The sequence below is a fragment of the Rosa rugosa genome, chromosome 2 (genome assembly GCF_958449725.1).
Source record: "Rosa rugosa chromosome 2, drRosRugo1.1, whole genome shotgun sequence".
Classification (NCBI taxonomy): Eukaryota; Viridiplantae; Streptophyta; class Magnoliopsida; order Rosales; family Rosaceae; genus Rosa; species Rosa rugosa.
This window is the reverse complement of record NC_084821.1, coordinates 72,138,116-72,157,326: the sequence shown is the minus strand read 5'-3', so window position 1 is coordinate 72,157,326 and position 19,211 is coordinate 72,138,116. Positions and strand designations below refer to the sequence as shown.

Sequence of the window (19,211 nt, the reverse complement as noted above, 5' to 3'; positions counted from 1 at the left end):
TATCTATATAAACACACACACAAAATATATATCTATATGTGTCTATATATATATATATATATATTTATAAACACACACACACATATAGATATATCTACATATATAAACACACACACACACATACATATATATATATATATATATATATATATATATATATATATATATATATATATATATATATATATATATATATAAACACACACACACACATACATATATATATATATATATATATATATATATATATATATATATAATATTTTGCGGGCTTTTACGGGCCGGGCCTAGCGGGCTTTTGGCGGGCCAGACCGGGTTTTTGCGGGCCTCCATCGGCCCACCAAGGCGGGCTTTTGCGGGTTTTTTGACTGGCCGGGCCGGGCCAAAAGCCCTGCGGGCCGGCGGGCTTCCATCGACCCACTTGATCCGCGGACTTTTTGATGAGGCCTAAGCAGATGCATGACAGAGAGAGCACATAGAAGCAAAAGAAAAGCCTCGCTGAAGTAAGAGATCATCTGTTAAAAGCTTACCATGAAGAAATTTCCATAAAGTAACAGAGTTTCGAGGACGAAAGCATTGACGCCAAACCCATCTATCCCAAAGAACGATTGCCTGTTTACTCCTCTTGAACTCATAGGCTATAGATAAAGATAAACTCCCATCAGAAGAATCCAACCACACCAGCTTATCCTCCATGTCTGAATAAGGAAGTCTAACAGCTGAAATTTCTGACCAAAGTGCAGAAAGAACTATATGTAGTCGATGAAAACCAAATTGGTCATTGACCCAATAACATTTAACTGTGATAAATCAATGCCTGAACTTCAAAGTTACGATAGACCAAAAAAAATAACTCTGAAGTTATGAAGGCCAATACTAGAGATAGGGTTGAAGAGTTAAGATTTAGGTGTTAATTACAGTCGAAAATGCTAGATTTGTGAGCTTAGGCCAGATATCCATCGTTACTAGCTTAGCAAGATTTTTTTATTTTATTTATTTATTTTTAAGTAGAAGTGGATAACATTCTATCAACAGCTAATTCGGTCAGAAGCTAACAGATACTTATCATTTTGTCGTTTTATCTGAATTCTTTTGTTGTTTGACTGGCCGTTGAAGTTATGAGATTAAGCTTAAAAAAATGGTGTAAGTGTCGTGTTCTGCCATTGATAATCTATTGCTGTTATCTATTTCAAAAAAATGAATTCAGAAAGATATTTATTTGTACGTAGTTGGAACTTGGAACTCCCTTCTTTTCTTTTCTTTTTTCTTTTTGCGTTTGGAAAGTGTACCTCATTAGAGTGAACACATAGGCGTAACAAGCCCCCAGTGCAAAAGTTACAAAAAAAACCTCAAAAAGAGAAGAGACACTCCATCAGAATTTTGGAGCTTAAAATTGCAATTTCAGAGAAACTGAGGACTTTCCCATTCCTCCGCTCCGCCTCCAAATTTTTGGTTCACTTTCTCTTCCGCTCTCTCAGTGTCTCTCTCTCAAAGCGAAAGAAAGCCCTCACATCCGTCACCAGTAAGCTCTTCTTCTTCTTCGTCCTCTCTCACTCTCTCTCTCTCTCTGTGCGCAATTCCTCGTGACCTCGTCGGCAAGATTCCTAGATTTCCATTGGACATATGCGTAATTACGTAATTGCCCTTCGCTTCCTGGTAATTTACCCGAACGGACGCCTCTGCTTGTTTGGTTATCTGCCTTCGCTTCCTTATTAGCATGCTGAAACTTCCCTATAAATTGACTCGCTTTATTAAAATGATATGGGAATTAAATAAGGTATCGAGAAGTGTTTTGTTCATAAATGTTGGATTAATTAGTGAGTGGATGGATTAAATATGATATCTGGGTCTTTTCGATCTATTTAAAATTCACGTTTGGAAGAACTTTGTTATTAATTAATGTGGTATGCTATTTCTCTTTCAGTTTGATCTGGGAAAATTCCCTAAATGACAAACCAAAATGGGCATATATTACAAAATTGGAATTTTGGTAACAAATTCTTGACACTTGGTCACGTCTATGTGAGAACTTATGGGAGTGACACTCTCTTTAGTAGTTCTGCTTCTAGTTTTCAGTGTTTTTGAATAAGATTTTATCCTGGATCGGTTACAGCAGGTGCTTTCAAGAGAGGTGAGATTATATGAAATTTTCTCCCACTGCATACATATTATGATTATGTCTGCGCGCGCAGGGGCGTGCGCTCATATGTAAATAAATTGTGTTTGAAAAGTACATTTATATGTGTTATATGTATACATATGTCCAAACGGTCAATTATTTCTGATTCCTCGAGTGTTTATCCGGCCTGCAGGTTTAAGATCGGGGGGTTGACCTCCTGTAGTTTTGGCCTTTTGGGTGGATCTGAGGATGGAGCTCTGCTGAACATTTTGGAAGGGAGAAGCCAGGTTGTTGCTCTCATATTATAATAACATTGTCTTTCCATCAGATAGTTTTGATACTAAATGGCAGGTAAATCTATTGCTTCCTGTTATTTAGACAAGTATATCTAGCTGTTGGGAATAATTTACTTTACTTGCTTAGTTTGAATACATGCAGATGAAAATTTTGAATGAATGAACTCGCGTGAGATGTGTGTATATTCTGAAGGTGACTCTCGTGAGAGAAACTAAGGAACCTTTTCATTTCTGAATCATCTATGGGGCGCAAAGGGAGCGGTGTTGATACAGAAATTCAGGAGAAACCAAGCACATTCTGGACACAGTGTCCCATTTGTTGGGCAAAACTTCAATACTACACGGAGTTTCTGGATCGGTTGCTCCGTTGTCAAATATGCCATAACACATTTCAAGCTCGTGAATTCTTAGAAGATGTTGATGCAGAAGCTCTCAGGAATCAATGTCCAAACCATAAAGAGCCTCCAAAACAGTGTCCACAGGACCCCCCAAACACATTCTGGACACAGTGCTCCTTTTGTTGCGCAAAATTTCAATACTACAGTGATACTCTGGGTCGATTGCTTTGTTGTCAAATATGTCAGAAAGCATTTGAGGCTCATGAATTGAAGAACGATGTTCATCCAGAATTTTTCAGGAATCAATTTTCGAATACTGTGGAGCCTCCAAAACAGGGTCCTTCAAACTTAGCCTCACAAGATTTGAGGAAGGGTCAATCTTCTGGTGTCGCTGAGAAGAAGAGGAATATTGGAGCTGCTGGTGTACATAAGAAAGAGGCAAGAGAAAATGTTAGTTTCCCTCTGGATAAAAATTTTCCAAACAAGAAGAGGAAAACAGAAGAATTTGAGTTAAAAGCAAAGGAAGCCACCATGCTAGATAAAGAGGAAAGCAACTTCAAAGCTGATGTCAGTTCTGCAGCAAATGTAGCCACTCTGGAGAGCATTGAGGTTCCTGATCCTCAATTTCATAAGTTTGTAGTTGATGCAGACATGTTGGCAAATCTTTGTCAAGCTAATCAAACATGGGCTCTTTATGATACAGCAGATGGCATGCCCAGATTCTATGCTATTGTCAAGAAGGTCCTCACCCCTGGATTTAAGCTGAAAGTCAGCTGGCTGGACGCGGATCCAGATGACCAAGGTGAGATTGATTGGTGTGAAAAGGAGTTGCCAGTTGCTTGCGGTAAGTTCAGACTTGGAGACTCTGCAGAAATTACGGATCACCTTATGTTTTCTCATCAGATGCACGCCACAACAGGGAGTCTTACAGGCTCTGTTTTGGTATATCCTAGGAAGGGAGAAACTTGGGCCATCTACCAGAATTGGGATATTGGGTGGAGTTCTGAGCCGGAAAAGCACGTATCTTACAAATATGAATTTGTTGAAGTCTTGTCAGATTTTGTGGAAGGTGATGGAATTGGAGTTTCTTATTTAGGCAAAGTAAAAGGATTTGTTAGTTTATTTCAGCAAACCGAGCAGCATGGGTTTCAAGTACAACCTGATGAGCTTTATAGATTTTCTCATCGAATTCCCTCTTTCAAGATGACTGGTCATGAAGGATTTGGTGTTCCCTCAGGATCCTTTGAGCTAGATCCTGCTTCTTTGCCCTCCAGTATTTTGATTCATGATGTACGTGATTTGGAAATCGATAACAGAAGGAAGAATACTGAACCTAGTGATTTGTCTGGTGAATTTGTAGAAAGGTTGGTTCTGTAAGTGCATGCACTGGTATGCAACAGGAGAATATGTGGATTCTAAATGTGAGTTCTATGAAAGAGAAGTGCACAGAAAACTTAAGCCAGGGAAACGTCTCTCAACAAAGTGATATTCCATAAGCGGATAACAAAAACAACACGCAGAAGAAGCATCATAAGACCTTCAGTATTAGAAGATCCACCAAGGGATATAAGCAAGACTAGAGCCATATCAAATGTAGTGATGAAGTGTCCAGATACAGCAATTTCATATTTGTAGCATATTGATGTTGAGGATGAAAACCATGTCATCTTCCCTTGTTTTAAATAAACTTAACCAGTAGCCAGTGTAATGACAGGATGCATTCACGTGTTTTCAGTTTTAGAGTTGTTGTACATGGATCTGAAGTATGTCTTTTTGATTTGTTTGTAGCTTCCATCTCATATTCCGTTATTGACTTTCATTGAAAATTTTGTTTTATGGAAGTGTGTGGATGTATCGACAATCATATTTGATGTCTCGACAATCATATTAATTTCTAATGTATACTTGATTTTCTTCAAACAAGAGCTTTGAAGGGAATTTACCCCAACATATTCTCTTGCAGCACAGTGCTGATCATCAGTTTGAGAGATTGTTGAAGGAAATGTGTGCTGATGAGAATTTACCCATCTAACGGTTTTATTTTGAGGTAGTAATGTACATTAACAGCAAGAAGTTGAGGATTGATAATTGATCTCTCTCCTTGAGGATTGATCGATTCATTTCCCCCAAGAAAAAACTTTGAACTCTTAGATCCAATAATGTAGATGAATTTTGAGGATTAAATATGAACTTAATAATTGTCTAAACAAACTGTAGATGAATTTTGATGCTTGTTTAATTTTTATTACTTTAGATTTTCTATAATTGTGGTTTGTGCTAGACTGCTAGTTTTGCATGCCATTTCAGTACTCCTTGCTATTTTTGCAACCGCGTACAGTTTCTGAAAGTCTACTTCCTCACCTGTCCATCTGCACTATTGCTTTTCATCAATGCATTTTCTTGTGCCCAAGTTTTTGCAAGACACTATAACATTCATTTTCAAGTCATCCAACTCGTGCATTTGTCCCGAAAACAAAAGCTCCTGCAATAGCCAAAACTAATCAGTCATGAGTCTAATGGCATGGATACAAAGTCATGTACAACTAGTGATTTATCTAGTTAGGAGTTGGCTGATAACAGAAAAGGAAATCTTACCTAGTGTAGGCATCAAAAAGGAAAGCACAGCAATCCCAGCAATCTTTAATGCCAAACCAACCATGATCATATCTCGGATTTCAACGTGCCCGGTAGCAAATCCAACTGTATTTGAGGGGGTTGATGTGGGAAGCAAGAAAGCAAACTGCGCACCAATGCCTCCGGGAACCATAAGAAGCAGTGGATGCACGTGTATAGTTTTTGCCATCTGAATTAGGAGAGGCACAATAAGCGTCGCAGTGGCATTGTTGGATGTAATCAACTCAGTGATGGTACTGCTTATGAGACACACAGCAGGTGCCATAGCTAAATATGGGACTGCCTCCAAGAAATCCAATGTTTTCGACAATATATCTGCAAGGCCACTTGATCGGACTCCGTCTGCTATGGCCAAACCAGCACCTAGTAACAATATGATGTTCCAGGGTAGCTGCTTGCATTTGTTCCAGTCCATCAACTTCTCACCCTTTTGCTTTCTGCTTGGAACAATAAACAACAAAGTTGCCACCATAACCTACATTGTTTACAAGTCACACTTCAAAACCAAAGTTAATATCAAGACAAAATTACTGATCTCCTACTCTTAATACTCACACTGGCAGTTCCATCGCCGGCACGCCCCTTGAAGAGGACTCCCCAGCCAGGAATATCATCTGTTATGCTTCTTGTCATCCACAAGAAAATCAGCATCTGCACACCAAAAAAAAAAAACAGAAAATGAGATGAGATTTGGAACATATTTTGTACATAATCAATGGTTCAATACTATAAAAGACTAACGTTCTTGATTCTCACCAAAAACAAAGCCAAAACCATTTTCTCAGCAAAAGCCATTGGACCTGGTACATCAACCACTTAAGAAATGCAATGAGACACAAGAAACATCTGTCGATGACTAATAGTTTGAGGGGTCTTACCCAACATCTCGAGCTCTTTCTTCAAATAGTCCTTGTCGAAATAAGAAGAGAGAGCCTGGCCCGAGCTTCTCGAGCAATACAAGAAGCAAAGGATCCCCCACATTGTGAAGAACATCAACAAAGCCGAAGGGAACCCGAAAAGGAACCAGGTGCTGAATGTGATCGGCTTTGCTTCTGGAAAATAGCTCTTCCACATTCCGATCAATATGAGATTCACACCTGTCCCAGTGAGAGTGCTCATCCTTCCTATGGTTGTTGAGTATATCACCCCTAGAATCACAGCTCTGCAAAACTTGCCCACAACGACTGGCTGGTTGGGACCCGTCGGAAAGTGGTGAAGGATTCCGGTGGCTACCGGCACCATCAACACCGCTGTTGCCACGTTGTGCATCCACATGCTAACGAAAGCTGTGGTAGCACATATTCCCAGAAGCAGCAATGGCGGATTCAGAGGATCTCCGCAGAATAACAGTGTAATCTATTATGTAATGCATAATTGAAATCAGAAATAATAAATAAAGTAAGATGTTCGATGAAATGTCTTAAAGTTAAAAACTATTTCGAGGTAGAAAACTAACATTTAGAATAGGAAGGAAGTAGTACTGACGTTTAAGGCCAATCTTTTATGGATGTTATAATGCTCAACAGCAAGAGCCAAAATAAAGCTTCCAAGAACAAGGGCAATGACATCGTTCATGTACAAGTGTGCAACATCATCCGCGGAGGCAATGCCAAAGAATGGGAAGAGAAATAGTGGAGACATTGATGTTATTGGCATAGGCAGAGCCTCTGTGAGCCACCAGGCGAAGATCCAAGCAAGCACAGCTAGCATGTTCCGGCTAGTCACATTGCCATCGAACTTGACACAAAGGCACACAATGGTGCTCAAAATAGGTCCTAGGAGAATGGACAGGTTGTTGGATGTTAGAGTTGATTTTAATGACGAACAGAAGCAGCTGCTCTTTGATTTTTGGATTGAATTATCCTCAACTGGGAGAAGTGGGGTCTTCTCAGGGGTGGTGGGACTGTCCATGTGATTCTTCTTCTTGATTGTTTTATTGTGACGAGATGAGAGGAAATGGTATTGTTTAATTTGCTTCGTAGTGTTCCATTCTGCGTTGTTCATAAAATTGGGGTCCTAAGAGTCATGAACTTCATTATCCAAGAACATCAAATTTTTCTGTGGCTGTGTGATTATTATACACTGTAGCATTGTATAGGGGAGCGTCATTTGCGCTCCTCTGTTGCATTCCCTCATTCCTGTGCGAAAGTGCAGGTAATGGTTTTTTAGGAAAGGCAAATAGATTTCTTCAAGAAACAAAATCATATGGAAAAAAATGTGGCATTAATTGTATGGAATTACATTTCCAATTTTAGTTCTAATAATGATTTGGAGAAAATTTTCAGCATGGTCATCAACTCATCAAGTCATGATAATGCATAAGAATGAAATTAAGGGGCCCGAAGAAATAGAGAGAATCACCAAATTGGAAATTACTATATGTAAGGTGAGAAATCGAAAATACACAGAACAGTGCAACCAATGAAGTAATGCAAAAATTACAGAGAGAATGTGGGAGAAGCAAAGTAAGCTGCTGCCCCTTCTTTCCTTTTCTTCAGTATCTGTATACTGTAGCTATATACATTAACTCCTCTGTACCAAGACCCAACTGAGCATCATTGAACTGGTTCATTTGTCCCAAATACATAAGTTCCTGCAGTAGCCAAAATGGAGCAATCACATATTGATACAAAATCATGTACAACTACTAAAGATAAGGTGGTAGAGAGACGAAATAGGAATGTTACCAAGTGTAGGCATCAAAAGTGTCAGCACCGCAATTCCGGCAATCTTTAATGGCAAGCCAACCTTGATCATATCTTTGATTTCAATGTGGCCAGTGGTGAACCCAACTATATTCGAAGGGGTTCCAGTCGGAAACAAGAAAGCAAATTGAGCACCGACGGCTCCTGGAATCACAAGAAGCAGGGGATGCACATTCATACTTTTCGCTATCTGAATTAGGAGAGGGATGACAAGTGTGGTAGTGGCATTGTTTGATGTAAACTCAGTGATGGTACTACTTATGAGACACACGGCTGGTGCAATTGCCAAGTAGGGGACTTGTTCCAAGAAATCTAAGGCTTCGGATAGTATCTCTGCAAGGCCACTAGTTCGAACCCCATCAGCTATGGCGAAACCAGCACCTAGTAATAACACAATGTTCCATGGTAGCTTCTTGCATTTGTTCCAGTCCATCAACTTCTCACCTTGTTGCTTCTTGTTAGGAATAATGAACAGCAATGTTGCCATCATAACCTACATTACAGGTTTCAACTTCCAAGTCACACTTCAATTTCTAAAATCGAACTTGAATAACAAAAGTGAAAAGACTATCTTTACATATGACCGGTGAGAAAGAAGAAAATATCATTAAGGGCCAATACTCACACTGGCAGTTCCATCACCGGCACGCCCATTGAAGAGGGCTCCCCAGCCAGGGATCTCATCTGTAATGCTTCTTGTCATCCACAAAACTATCAATATCTGCACAAAGAATCACAGCATGGTTCTAGTTATTCTATTTCACTCGCTTTTATAGAATAACTAACGCATAAAGAATTAGACAAATAAACACATAGTTGTATACAGCCGGTGATAAACAAGAGAGCTTCATTCAAGGCATGCACTCAAAGCCTCAAATTAACTACATACTTACGTACCGAAAACACAGCCAATATCATCTTCTCAGCAAAAGCCATTGGACCTAAACACATGAACACTACTTATAAGTTGATTGAAAACAACAACAACAAAGTTATATAGCTACTTCAATCAAAGAACACTAATTGAGGGTGTGATACCTAACATTTCAAGCTCCCTCTTCAAATGGGCTTTGTCCAAATAAGCAGAGAGAGCAGGGCCTGAACTTTTGGAACAATACAAGCAGCAAAGTATGATCCACAAGGCCAGGAAAATCAACAAAGCCATAGGAAACCCAAAGAGGAACCAAGTACTGAAGCTGATCGGGTCCTCTTCTGGAAAATAGCTCTTCCACATTCCAACCAATATCAGATTGACACCTGTCCCCGTCAGAGTACTCATCCCTCCGATGGCAGCGGAGTACGTCACCCCCAGAACCACAGCTCTGCAAAACTTGCTGGACACGACGGACTGGTCGAGACCCACCGGAAAACGATGCAAAATTCCGGTCGCCACCGGCATCATCATCACCGCAGCTGACACGTTGTGCATCCACATGCTGACAAACGCTGTCGTGGCGCAAATCCCAAGGAGGAGCAGGGGAGGATTCAGTGGATCCCCGCAGAAGAGTATTGTAATCTGTGTAGGCCCGCATGCATAATTCACTCAAATAATTAGTCCAAAACCAAAAACAAAAACAAAAAAAAACAAATAATTGAAGGAACTATGTGTTTAACACCATAGTTAAGAATTCAAAATTTCAAATTGGTTAATCCTATTTTTTGCTAATGACATTAAATAATATCCTTAATCTTATGCATTGCGTTGTTGGCATTCTATCCCTAGCTAAAGAACATACACTCATCCAAACTAAAATGCAAAGAAAATGACACGAAGTATACAATCATGTCCGATTCTCATAATTCTTTGAGAATTTTTCACGAAAATGAAAACTCTTTTGCTTTGATCTATTTGGTTAATGCTTAAAAACCCCAAAACAGAGAGAAAACGAAAGTTGGAAGCTCACATTCAAGGCCAGTCTTCTGTGAATGTTGTAATGCTCAACAGCTAGAGCCAAAATGAAGCTGCCGAGAACAAGAGCTATGACATCGTCCATGTAAGAGTGAGCAACATCATCAGCCGAAGCGATTCCGAAAAGCGGGAAGAGGAAGAGAGGAGCCATGGAGGTTATAGGCATCGGCACGGCCTCCGTCAGCCACCAAGCGAAAACCCAAGCCAGCACTGCCAGCATGTTCCGGCTACTCACCGGCCCCTCTATCTTCACAAAAACGCATATGATTGCGCACAGAAGAGGTCCTAAGACTACGTAGAAGTTCTTGGGTGTGAGGATGGATTTCAGAGCTGAATGAAAGCTCTGTGATCGGTGGATTTGGTCGTGAACTGGGAGAAGTGGGGTTTTCGGGTCATCGGAGATCGTATTGTGATCCTCCATTACTTGTTAGCGTGATGGAATGAGATCGAGAAGAGATGGTTTGGTTTTATACTTTAATTATTGGTGGTGATGAGGGATTAGAAAGAAGTAGTAGACAAGTTCTCTTTGCTTTTAAAGAATTGTTCAAAACTTCAAATGACTTAATTCTTTGATTATTCTGGATGATTGCTACTAATAAATGTCATTTATGTGCTCTGGGTTGTAGAAATTATATCCAGGAACGCGGCAAAGTATGACATTTTCTCCTTTGGACAGTCTTTCACTCCATTTTGGTAGGGCCAATAGTCCACAAACAGTGCCACATGGGCACAAAAGAACCACTGTTTTTTTCTTTTCCTCATCCTTTTTATTTTCTTATTTCTTCCTCAAACATGGGATTAGATGATACTAGCTTTGGCAAGTTACGCTCTACATCAGGAATGATTTTCTAATTACTTGGTAATCAAGAAATTAGCCGTGGCTTTTGCATCCATCTAGTGTTAAGAAGTAGGAGTAAATTGATGTAAGTTTCAAGTTTTGATCTCAATTCTTCGAAATTAGCAGTGGCTTTTGCATCCATCTAGTGTTAAAAAATATGAGTAAATTTATGTAAGTTTCAAGTTTTGATCTCAATTCTCCGTATATTAAGTTATTTAACTGATAAAAGTGAATATAGTTGTGTGAAACTTCAACAACTTACATGCTTCAAAACATGTTTTTTTTTTTTATATCAAATGTGGATATGTCGATATGATTAGTATGGATTTAAGATGACGTGTCTTACATGAATTCAAAATATGTTTTTTTTTTTTATATCAAATGTGGATATACTAATATAATTAGCATGGATTTAAGATGACGTGTCTATACAAGTGGCGGGCTGCAATCGATTGTCTGGCTCAAGATTGAGTTAACACGTAAGCAACTTTGCATAATCTGTTGATTTAGTGTTCCTGTCGAATGGGGACGTCTCTCCAAATAATTCATATAAAACCTAAGAGGATGGCCCCGTGAACCTCAAATAATTCACTTGAAAATTCAAACCAATGGACTCAATTATCTTGTATGTAATTATCGAAGTCATTAACATACTTCTAATTCCTTTTACTAATATGATCACTGGTTAGGATTGGATCATCATATAAACACCTGGTTATTGCCAAACTTGGTGTCTCTGTCAGAAGACAAAATCGTCATTTCATAGAGCAATAATATGCAGTCGATCCATTCTGTATGGCTCTTCTTTTTTGTTGAGTGGTTGGTCATTGGTGGATGCATTATCATTGCACTCGAATTTGGCTAAGGCTACATCTTAGAGAAAGAGGAACGTGTGGGACTAAGAACACAATCATCTTGTGCAATAATGCAGATTCTGTACATGAAAGTGATGCACGAATTAATAACAATACACAAACATGGGCGCAATTCTATTCTTCTCTAACTACTGGTACATACATCTCACATGGGAGTGGGATATGTGGCAATTATCATGTGACACCAGTCAATCATCATGTGATGCTAATGGATTTGAGTATCAAAAGAGCAATGTTAGGAAACCTCATTACGGACCTCGTTTAACATGTTTTTTTTTTGTTTTTTGAGAAGAAATAGAATCCATTAATAACCAAAAAAATTACAAAGCATTGGAATAACCGGTTGTGGTATCAACACCACGACACATATTCCTACCAAGATCCCTAGTTATGGGTCCGTCACTAATAGTAACTTCCATGAACCGAAAAGGTCCAACCCCTAACCAATTTTTACACCTATCACCCCAGGCTACACAGAACGATAACCAATCCCGAGTGTCCCGATACGACCTCGTCACCAACATCCAAACGAACCACTCCACCCTCTTCCACACCGTGTCCATATACCGCCAGACCACGTGCAAGGGAAATCCACCTTTCTGTTGATAACCAAACAGCATCGAAATTGTAACACATTGTTCCCAGGAGTAACACCATACATATGGCTCCACATCACGACCAAAACCTCCAAACCCTAGCTCAATTGAGTAGGGACAATTTATTTGACCTAACCAAAAACCTGAAACTAAAACTCTAATAAAAAACTGAAACCTAATAAAACAAAGTACCAGGCTATGTTGAACCACTTCCATCTTCCTCACCATTGACAACAGACCGACGGCAAACCACCATGAGTGCAGCCAAGTGAGCACACCCCACCGAAGACACCCAAGCCAAGTACTCTGCCACGACCAGCTTGGGATCTCAGGCCACCACCATCCTCCTTGGTTGAAACTCATTACCGACCATTGTGCAAATCCATCCCAAATTGATCTGAAACCAATCCGGCCTCCCATCAATTCGAGAATCCCTTTCAAACACTCTATCCTCCACCCAGCCACACGCCTCAGAGAAAAGACCAGTGCCATACGATCCATGGCCTGCCGCCGCCACGATCTGGTCACTAAACACCTTCCCGTCGCCGATAGCCGAGCACCCTTCACCAACGTCTGCGCCGCTGCTTGAGAAAGATGAAAAAGCCTACACAGCCAAGAGCACCTAAACCCAGAGAAAAAGAAGAATCCTAGAGCCCCAGGAACCCGTCCGGCAACACCCACCACTCGTCGACGGGGCAGGAAGCCGCCATCAACGCGGGAGCGCCGCCGGACAGGCCTCAACGCCAGCCTCTGTCTTTCCAACCCTAGACCTCTCTCACCTGTTTTCTCGGAGCAGCAAACAATTATTCCTTTAGTATTTTTGCGATTAAAATCTACAGACATGTTGGTTTAACATGCTTTTAGAACTATCAAATATATTTAATTAAAACCGCCAGTTGACAAAAAAAAAGTGGTTAAATGTAACTTCAAGCAGTTGTAGGAGCAATTTTTTGATGATTAATGAAGGTGCGCGCATGTTAGAATACTAGTTATGTAACAATAACAAACATGTGCTTTCTTATAAAGCACTTTCTAATTTCAACAGATTTTACATACTTGAGTGTCAAACTGTCAATAGCTACTTTTTCAATTTTCATTCTAAAAAAAAAAGTTACTTTTTCAATTTTTTTTTTTTTTTAAACAATGTCAAACGGATCATAATTTTTTTGGTGAGTAATACCGTCCTAGTAGCAATATGCGTTGGAGAGAAAATGATAGATGAATTCAACACCTTTTTTCAGACTCATAGGCATACCTTTGTGAATCAGCCATGTGAAATAATAGGCAAATCTTTGTTCTTATTATTTTTCAGGCATCAGTTAGTTGATTAATTCACCACCAGAGACAAAAATAGCTTGAATCTGTGTGACTTGGGGAAGCTTCGTCCTCTGTTCTAAAGTACATAAACAATTCTGACTTGCTAGCTAGCTTAGCCGGACATTAATGACTCTGTGGGTCTTTTCTTATGATACACTCTGACTTGAAAATGAAAGCTAGAGAAACATTTTAATCCTCGTCATCATGGTTTTACAGAAAACGATTCATCTGCACCAAACTTGCTACAAGTTACGTACGTACAGCCAGCTAAACGATATAGGATCGAGAAGGAGAAATGATCTCATTGCTTACCTCTAGCTTGATGGCTTTGGTCGCATAAAAAGGAGATGAACTGGTCTAGATTCGAATCAATAATGACCAATATTACTCGAACTCTCGAATGTCGTATGGTTAACTCGAAACACAGAAACGAAAAAAATACGAAACCCAAATCCCAAACAGTGTTGTGAAATTTTAATTAAAACTCGCAAGCGCACGAATCGTCGTTCGTATAGTGTGCAAGTACGAGGTCGTTCCAACTGAGGATTGATAATCAATTTAAATCCTAACCTAATTAATCCAAACACAAAATCATATAAACAATCAAACTAAAGAAAATATGGTTTTAAGGTTTTTGACTAAACAAATAATGTGAAAATTAAAGACAGAAAGAAAGAAACAAATAATGATAAAACCTAGGGTTTCGGAATCAACCACTAATTAACAATCCTATTTATGTTTCAATGCAATTAACAGATTCTTTTGTTTCTCTAGATGATAATTCTCGTATCTAAGTCCTTCTCAGGTACTCTAGACCATAGTTTTCCTTAAGTGTATGATGCTTTCCCTCTCGGGTAAAGATCTTATATCCTAACTATGCAGTTTATCCTTCTCAGGTATAAATTTAACATGCAAGACTCATTATGCTTTAGAAAACAAGGGAATCAAGCAAACCATTAGTCTTTCTCAAGTAATAATGTAATTTACCACACTTAATCACAAGAAGCTAATCAAATTATACTGCATCTCTGCTTCAAATTTGTCTTCCAATTACTATATGCAAAGCCCTAAGGTGATCAATCAAAGAACTTAAACATAAAGCATCAATTCAAATAGTGATTAAGCATTCATCATAAAGAAACTACAAATCCATCAATAAAACATCAAAGAACATAAACAATCATGCTAGGGCATCATCCTAACCCTAGAAAAAGTTTAACAAAAGATAACTAAGTAAAACATAGGAAAAACATAAAAAGAATGGAAGGGGAAAAGAAGGGGAAGATGGATGAGTCGTCTCTGCTCCTTAGGCGTCTACATTGTGCTCCCGAGACTCCCCTCTCATGTAAATTCGTGCTCCCTTATATAGGGAAGATTTCTGCTCATCTTTGGCTTCATGTTTCCTTGTAAGACTTGGATTTGGATTTCTTTCTTCATTTGGAATGGGAAAAGCTTGAAATATCTCTTGTAAAAGTAGGAATAAGTTCCTCATTGAATCCTCATCTGAATTAACTTTCTTGAAACATTAGGATTGATGATCTTGTGCCACGGAACTTGAGTTCTCCACGAATGGTTGTAAATTCCCGAGCAGATTTCCTGTCCGACCTATCTTCACTCAAATAATCATAACTTGCTCTAGAAGAATCGAAATCGAGATCCGTAAAATTCTACAGAAAGTTGACATCCGTAGCTTTCCAATGATATAAGACTCATTGTCTGATTCGATCTGAGTAACTCCCAGTAATTCGAGGAAGTTGGATGTTCTGCACAGACAGATTCTGGGACCTGGGCGTCTTTTAATCCTAGTTAGCTCATTTTAACTTCTTTTCTTCTCTTTATGAGACAAGCCTACAAAAACACTATAACAACATAAATGACTCGAAATAAGGAGGACTAAGCATAAATACTAAGATTAAGAGACAAAGAAATATAGGAAAATATGAGCACATCAAACAGCACACAGAAGCCTCAGAAAAGGTAAACAATAAACCAAAAAAAACGTAAACCCTACCTGAAAAAGATGACTACCTTATCTCTCCTCACACACGCACTGCCTGCATCAATTAGGGTTAGGGTTTTGCAATCACACATTCACACCATCTATGATCCAGAGAGGAAGCGCCGAGCGGACGATGAGATCGCTGGCTTCAGTAGTGGATCGATTTGAGTAGTTCGAAGTTAAAGCCTCAGGTTGAAAAAGGGAGTTGAAGACCAGCTAATGGCCCGTACATACTTGTTCCTTCAAACAATCAAACACAATATGCTGACTAGCAACTCTAGCAACTTATGGTGTTGGCGGGAAAGACAGTTTTGCCGACTGCGTAAAGCATTTGAGTACTGAAGACTAACTAAAGAAAACTAACGAATGTTTGTTCGGGCCTTCGAAGAATTGAATTCTGTAGTTCCTGAATATATAGATGCTTAAAGGGCTAAACCGTGAACCCTAATATATATTTGCAGGGAAAGAACCAACAACATTCATTCGAAACACGGCCCTCTTCAATTGCCATTCTAATGATTCTAATTACCAATATCAATTGGGCTTTAGGCACAATGTGTGATTGGAGCTTGGAAGCGGTACTCGAACATAGGCCCGTTTCATGTGATTCTGAGTGCCTTTGCTCAATGACACTTTTGGTAGAAGCAATTTCTTTTTGTTACATTAAAGGGGGTCAAACTCTTAATTTAATCTAATTTTAATTTTGATTCTCAAACTTTCATCACTACTTGAACTAACCTCAAAATATTGTAGAAGTATTTTTTTTATTAGGTAGCCATTTTGTCATCTATTTTCTGTTTTAACTCTTAGAATTTCTTTATCCTTTATTTTAGTCCAGATGAGAGTGGGTTGAGAATCGAGTTAGAGTTAAATTAGATTAAGAGTTTGATTTTCCTCTAACATAACAAAAAAAAAACTCTTAGAATTTCTTCAATCAACATGAAAGGTGTTTTGGACATGAAGTCATGAGTAGAAAATAGAAGTTGTTTTTTTTTTTTGAATAAAGAAATTGTTTATGATTGAAGAAACTAAGAGCAAGTGACTTCAAGAGAGAGATTTTTTTATTTTTTTCCGATAAGTTTCAAGAAAGAATATATAGAGAGAGTTGTTTATGGTACGGCTGTGTTTATAAATTAAGTTAGTTTATGCTATGATACTAGAATAAGTGACTGTTAAATAAAGCAATTGAATATTTGGTAAATTAAATTTTTCAAAGTGTTTATAATATTAAAAACAGTAACAAAGTGTATTATTTTAACTTGAAATTAAAAGTGCTACTCTAAAAAATAAGTTGATTCTATAAGTTAGGTTGAGTGAGATTTGTTTTTTTTTTTTTTTTTTTAAACAGCTATTTTCAATTTATCAAATACATTATTGTGAGAATTTAGAGCACCGACGTGTGCTTACATAAAAGATTTTCTATTAATTTAAGCCTCTTAGAGCATCTCCAACGGAGTGGGTCAAGTTCATGCTCTAACGGTAATAAAAGACATGTAAATCCTCTCCAACCCATAAGTCATTTCGACCAGGGCTGTCAAATTTGACAGAACCATAATCATCTGTCTTTTATTTTTTTATTGTTTCTCTCTTCCTCTCTTCCTCTCTTCCTTCTCTCTCTTCTCTTCTCTTCTCTTCTATATCGTTCTTCCTAGTTCCTACCCAGACCAAACCCTTCAGATTCCTACTCAGATCTCCTCACCACGAGTAGCTCTTCACCATGGATGAGTTCGATTTCGACTAGAATTCTAATAAAATCATAAGAGAATAACAGACTAAAACTCTCTCTCTTTCATCTTACCCATACCAAATTAACTCATGAAAAACCTTCATGATAAATGTTTGTCTCAGTGGTGGCGGGATTTGAAAATGGTGGGTGGTATTTTGCAAGTAGGATTTATTGGGATGGTATTTTGATGAGCTTTTGTTTGGCACCAAATATTTAAGCTTTTTTTTGTGATTTGAGTTTATGAGAAGTGTGGCATATCTAGAAATTGGGGTTCGAAACATGTAGAAGAAGAAGGAATTGACCAAAACCAGTGTATTACGAGAGAGAGATGAAGTGGAGTTGTACAGCAAAAAAAAACAGAGAAGAAGTGGGAGACGTTGGGAAAAAATGGTTTATTTTTGTTATAAAATATTCTAAAAAAATAATATAATAATATTTAAATTTAACCTATTAACTGAAATATATTTATCAAAAATGACAATCGACACATCACTCTTCAATTTCAAATTTGACACAAATATTTTGACTATTCCATTAAGAGATGCTCTTAGAGCAAGTTCACCCGTTGGGTCACCAGGTCACCAGGGCAGGACACTATTCACTGCCACTGGATCTTTGCTTCCACCCGTTGGGTCAGGGTCACCAGTCAGTTACTGTTCATCGAATATTTTATTAATTTGTTTTTGTAAAATGAGAAATGTATGATGTAAATAAATAGTATTGATAAACAATTTTAAAATGCAATCAAAGAAAATTTTTTTGGTAGACAAATTATATGTCCACCGACACTCTTTTTTTTTTTTTTAACTCCACCGACACTTTTATCACATATACACTACCGACAAAGTTTTTGAAAAGTGTGAAAATATTTAAAACTTCACCGACACTTTTATCATGTACACCACCGACAACGTTTTTGAAAAGTATGAAAGCTATGAGGAGAAGGAACAAAAAATTTTGAGGAAGAAAGATGATTTTTTTGGTGTGAGAAGTAAAATAGGAAGTGAGGTATTTATAGGAAATTGTGGTTATATTTTTTTTGTTACCGTTGTAATGCTAACGGTTATTATTATTATTATTTTTTAAACCTCTTGGTAGAGAATGGAAGCCGTCAGATCCATCCCAAGACTCAAAATCAACGGTCCAGATATGTGGACCGTTGCATTCAAAATGGACTGGAAACCAACGGCTACACGCCACGTCACACCCCAACTGCACCCCCATGCCACTAGACGACAAAGTTGTCGCACCCAACGCGCCTGCTGCGCTGTCGCCGCTAGAAGACAAGCGCTTTGCCTTCACGTCTTGGCCTACGCGCGTCTCCCTTCTTCTCCTCTTCTTGGGCCAGCCTGGCAGCCTCGGTCACGGGCTCAGTCACCATGGTGCCCAAGTTGGTGCCCTGGGCCTCCCCCTGTAGTTTTGCCCCAGTTCCGGTGGAACGATGAACAGTTCCGAAATCCTCCCCCCCCCCCCAGCCTCCTTTTGACGTGGTGCCCGGGCAAGAACAAGCCCGGTGAACTTGCCCTTAGAAGTTTTCCCATATGCAGCCATAAGCCATAAGTAGCAAATTGAGTGTTGTCGACTTGTCGTGTTGCTCATTTTGGGAGGTCCACGTTAACCTTCCGCGTGGTCTCTCGACAGCGGATCTCATCGGCTTTAGAGCATCACGTGGCTCCCACTTCCCAACGAACAAAGGTTTCAATTCCCCGTTTAGTCTGAACTACTCTTCTTCTTTTTATTATTATTATTTTTTTTATGAAAGGAACTTCTTTATTCCGCACGGAAATAGTTACTTCCACTTTTAAAATGCCGCCATGCACTCCCCTTTTATGCAATTACCAAAACAACCCCCGACCATT

The 19,211-nt window shown here is 38.8% G+C and overlaps 3 protein-coding genes across 5 annotated transcripts; 1 reads left to right on the top strand and 2 right to left on the bottom strand.

Annotated features, from left to right (window-relative positions):
- Nucleotides 1-1,263: 1,263 nt before the first annotated feature.
- Nucleotides 1,264-4,639, top strand: LOC133729993 (uncharacterized). 3 transcript variants are annotated; one of them, XM_062157618.1, is made up of 3 exons: nt 1,265-1,522; nt 2,313-2,470; nt 2,558-4,638. In XM_062157618.1, exon 3 carries the CDS (start codon nt 2,658-2,660, stop codon nt 4,128-4,130), a length of 1,473 nt encoding a protein of 490 aa, XP_062013602.1. In that variant the 5' UTR covers nt 1,265-1,522; nt 2,313-2,470; nt 2,558-2,657; the 3' UTR covers nt 4,131-4,638. The 3 variants fall into 3 exon arrangements, with proteins under 3 accessions (XP_062013603.1, XP_062013602.1, XP_062013601.1); XM_062157617.1 differs by having other exon boundaries at nt 1,265-1,656; XM_062157619.1 differs by having other exon boundaries at nt 1,264-2,406; nt 2,543-4,639.
- A 110-nt stretch (nt 4,640-4,749) lies between these two features.
- On the bottom strand, nt 4,750-7,598 carry LOC133729991 (tonoplast dicarboxylate transporter-like). Its single transcript, XM_062157614.1, has 6 exons — nt 6,873-7,598; nt 6,266-6,743; nt 6,144-6,187; nt 5,943-6,038; nt 5,349-5,862; nt 4,750-5,235 (listed from the first exon to the last, which is right to left on the bottom strand). Exons 1-6 carry the CDS (start codon nt 7,389-7,391, stop codon nt 5,198-5,200), a joined length of 1,689 nt encoding a protein of 562 aa, XP_062013598.1. The 5' UTR covers nt 7,392-7,598; the 3' UTR covers nt 4,750-5,197.
- A 137-nt stretch (nt 7,599-7,735) lies between these two features.
- Nucleotides 7,736-10,597, bottom strand: LOC133729992 (tonoplast dicarboxylate transporter-like). The gene is made up of 6 exons (XM_062157616.1): nt 9,997-10,597; nt 9,131-9,608; nt 8,990-9,033; nt 8,718-8,813; nt 8,075-8,585; nt 7,736-7,980 (listed from the first exon to the last, which is right to left on the bottom strand). The coding sequence occupies exons 1-6, from the start codon at nt 10,420-10,422 to the stop codon at nt 7,943-7,945; spliced, it is 1,593 nt and encodes a 530-aa protein (XP_062013600.1). The 5' UTR covers nt 10,423-10,597; the 3' UTR covers nt 7,736-7,942.
- Between the last annotated feature and the right edge of the window lie 8,614 nt (nt 10,598-19,211).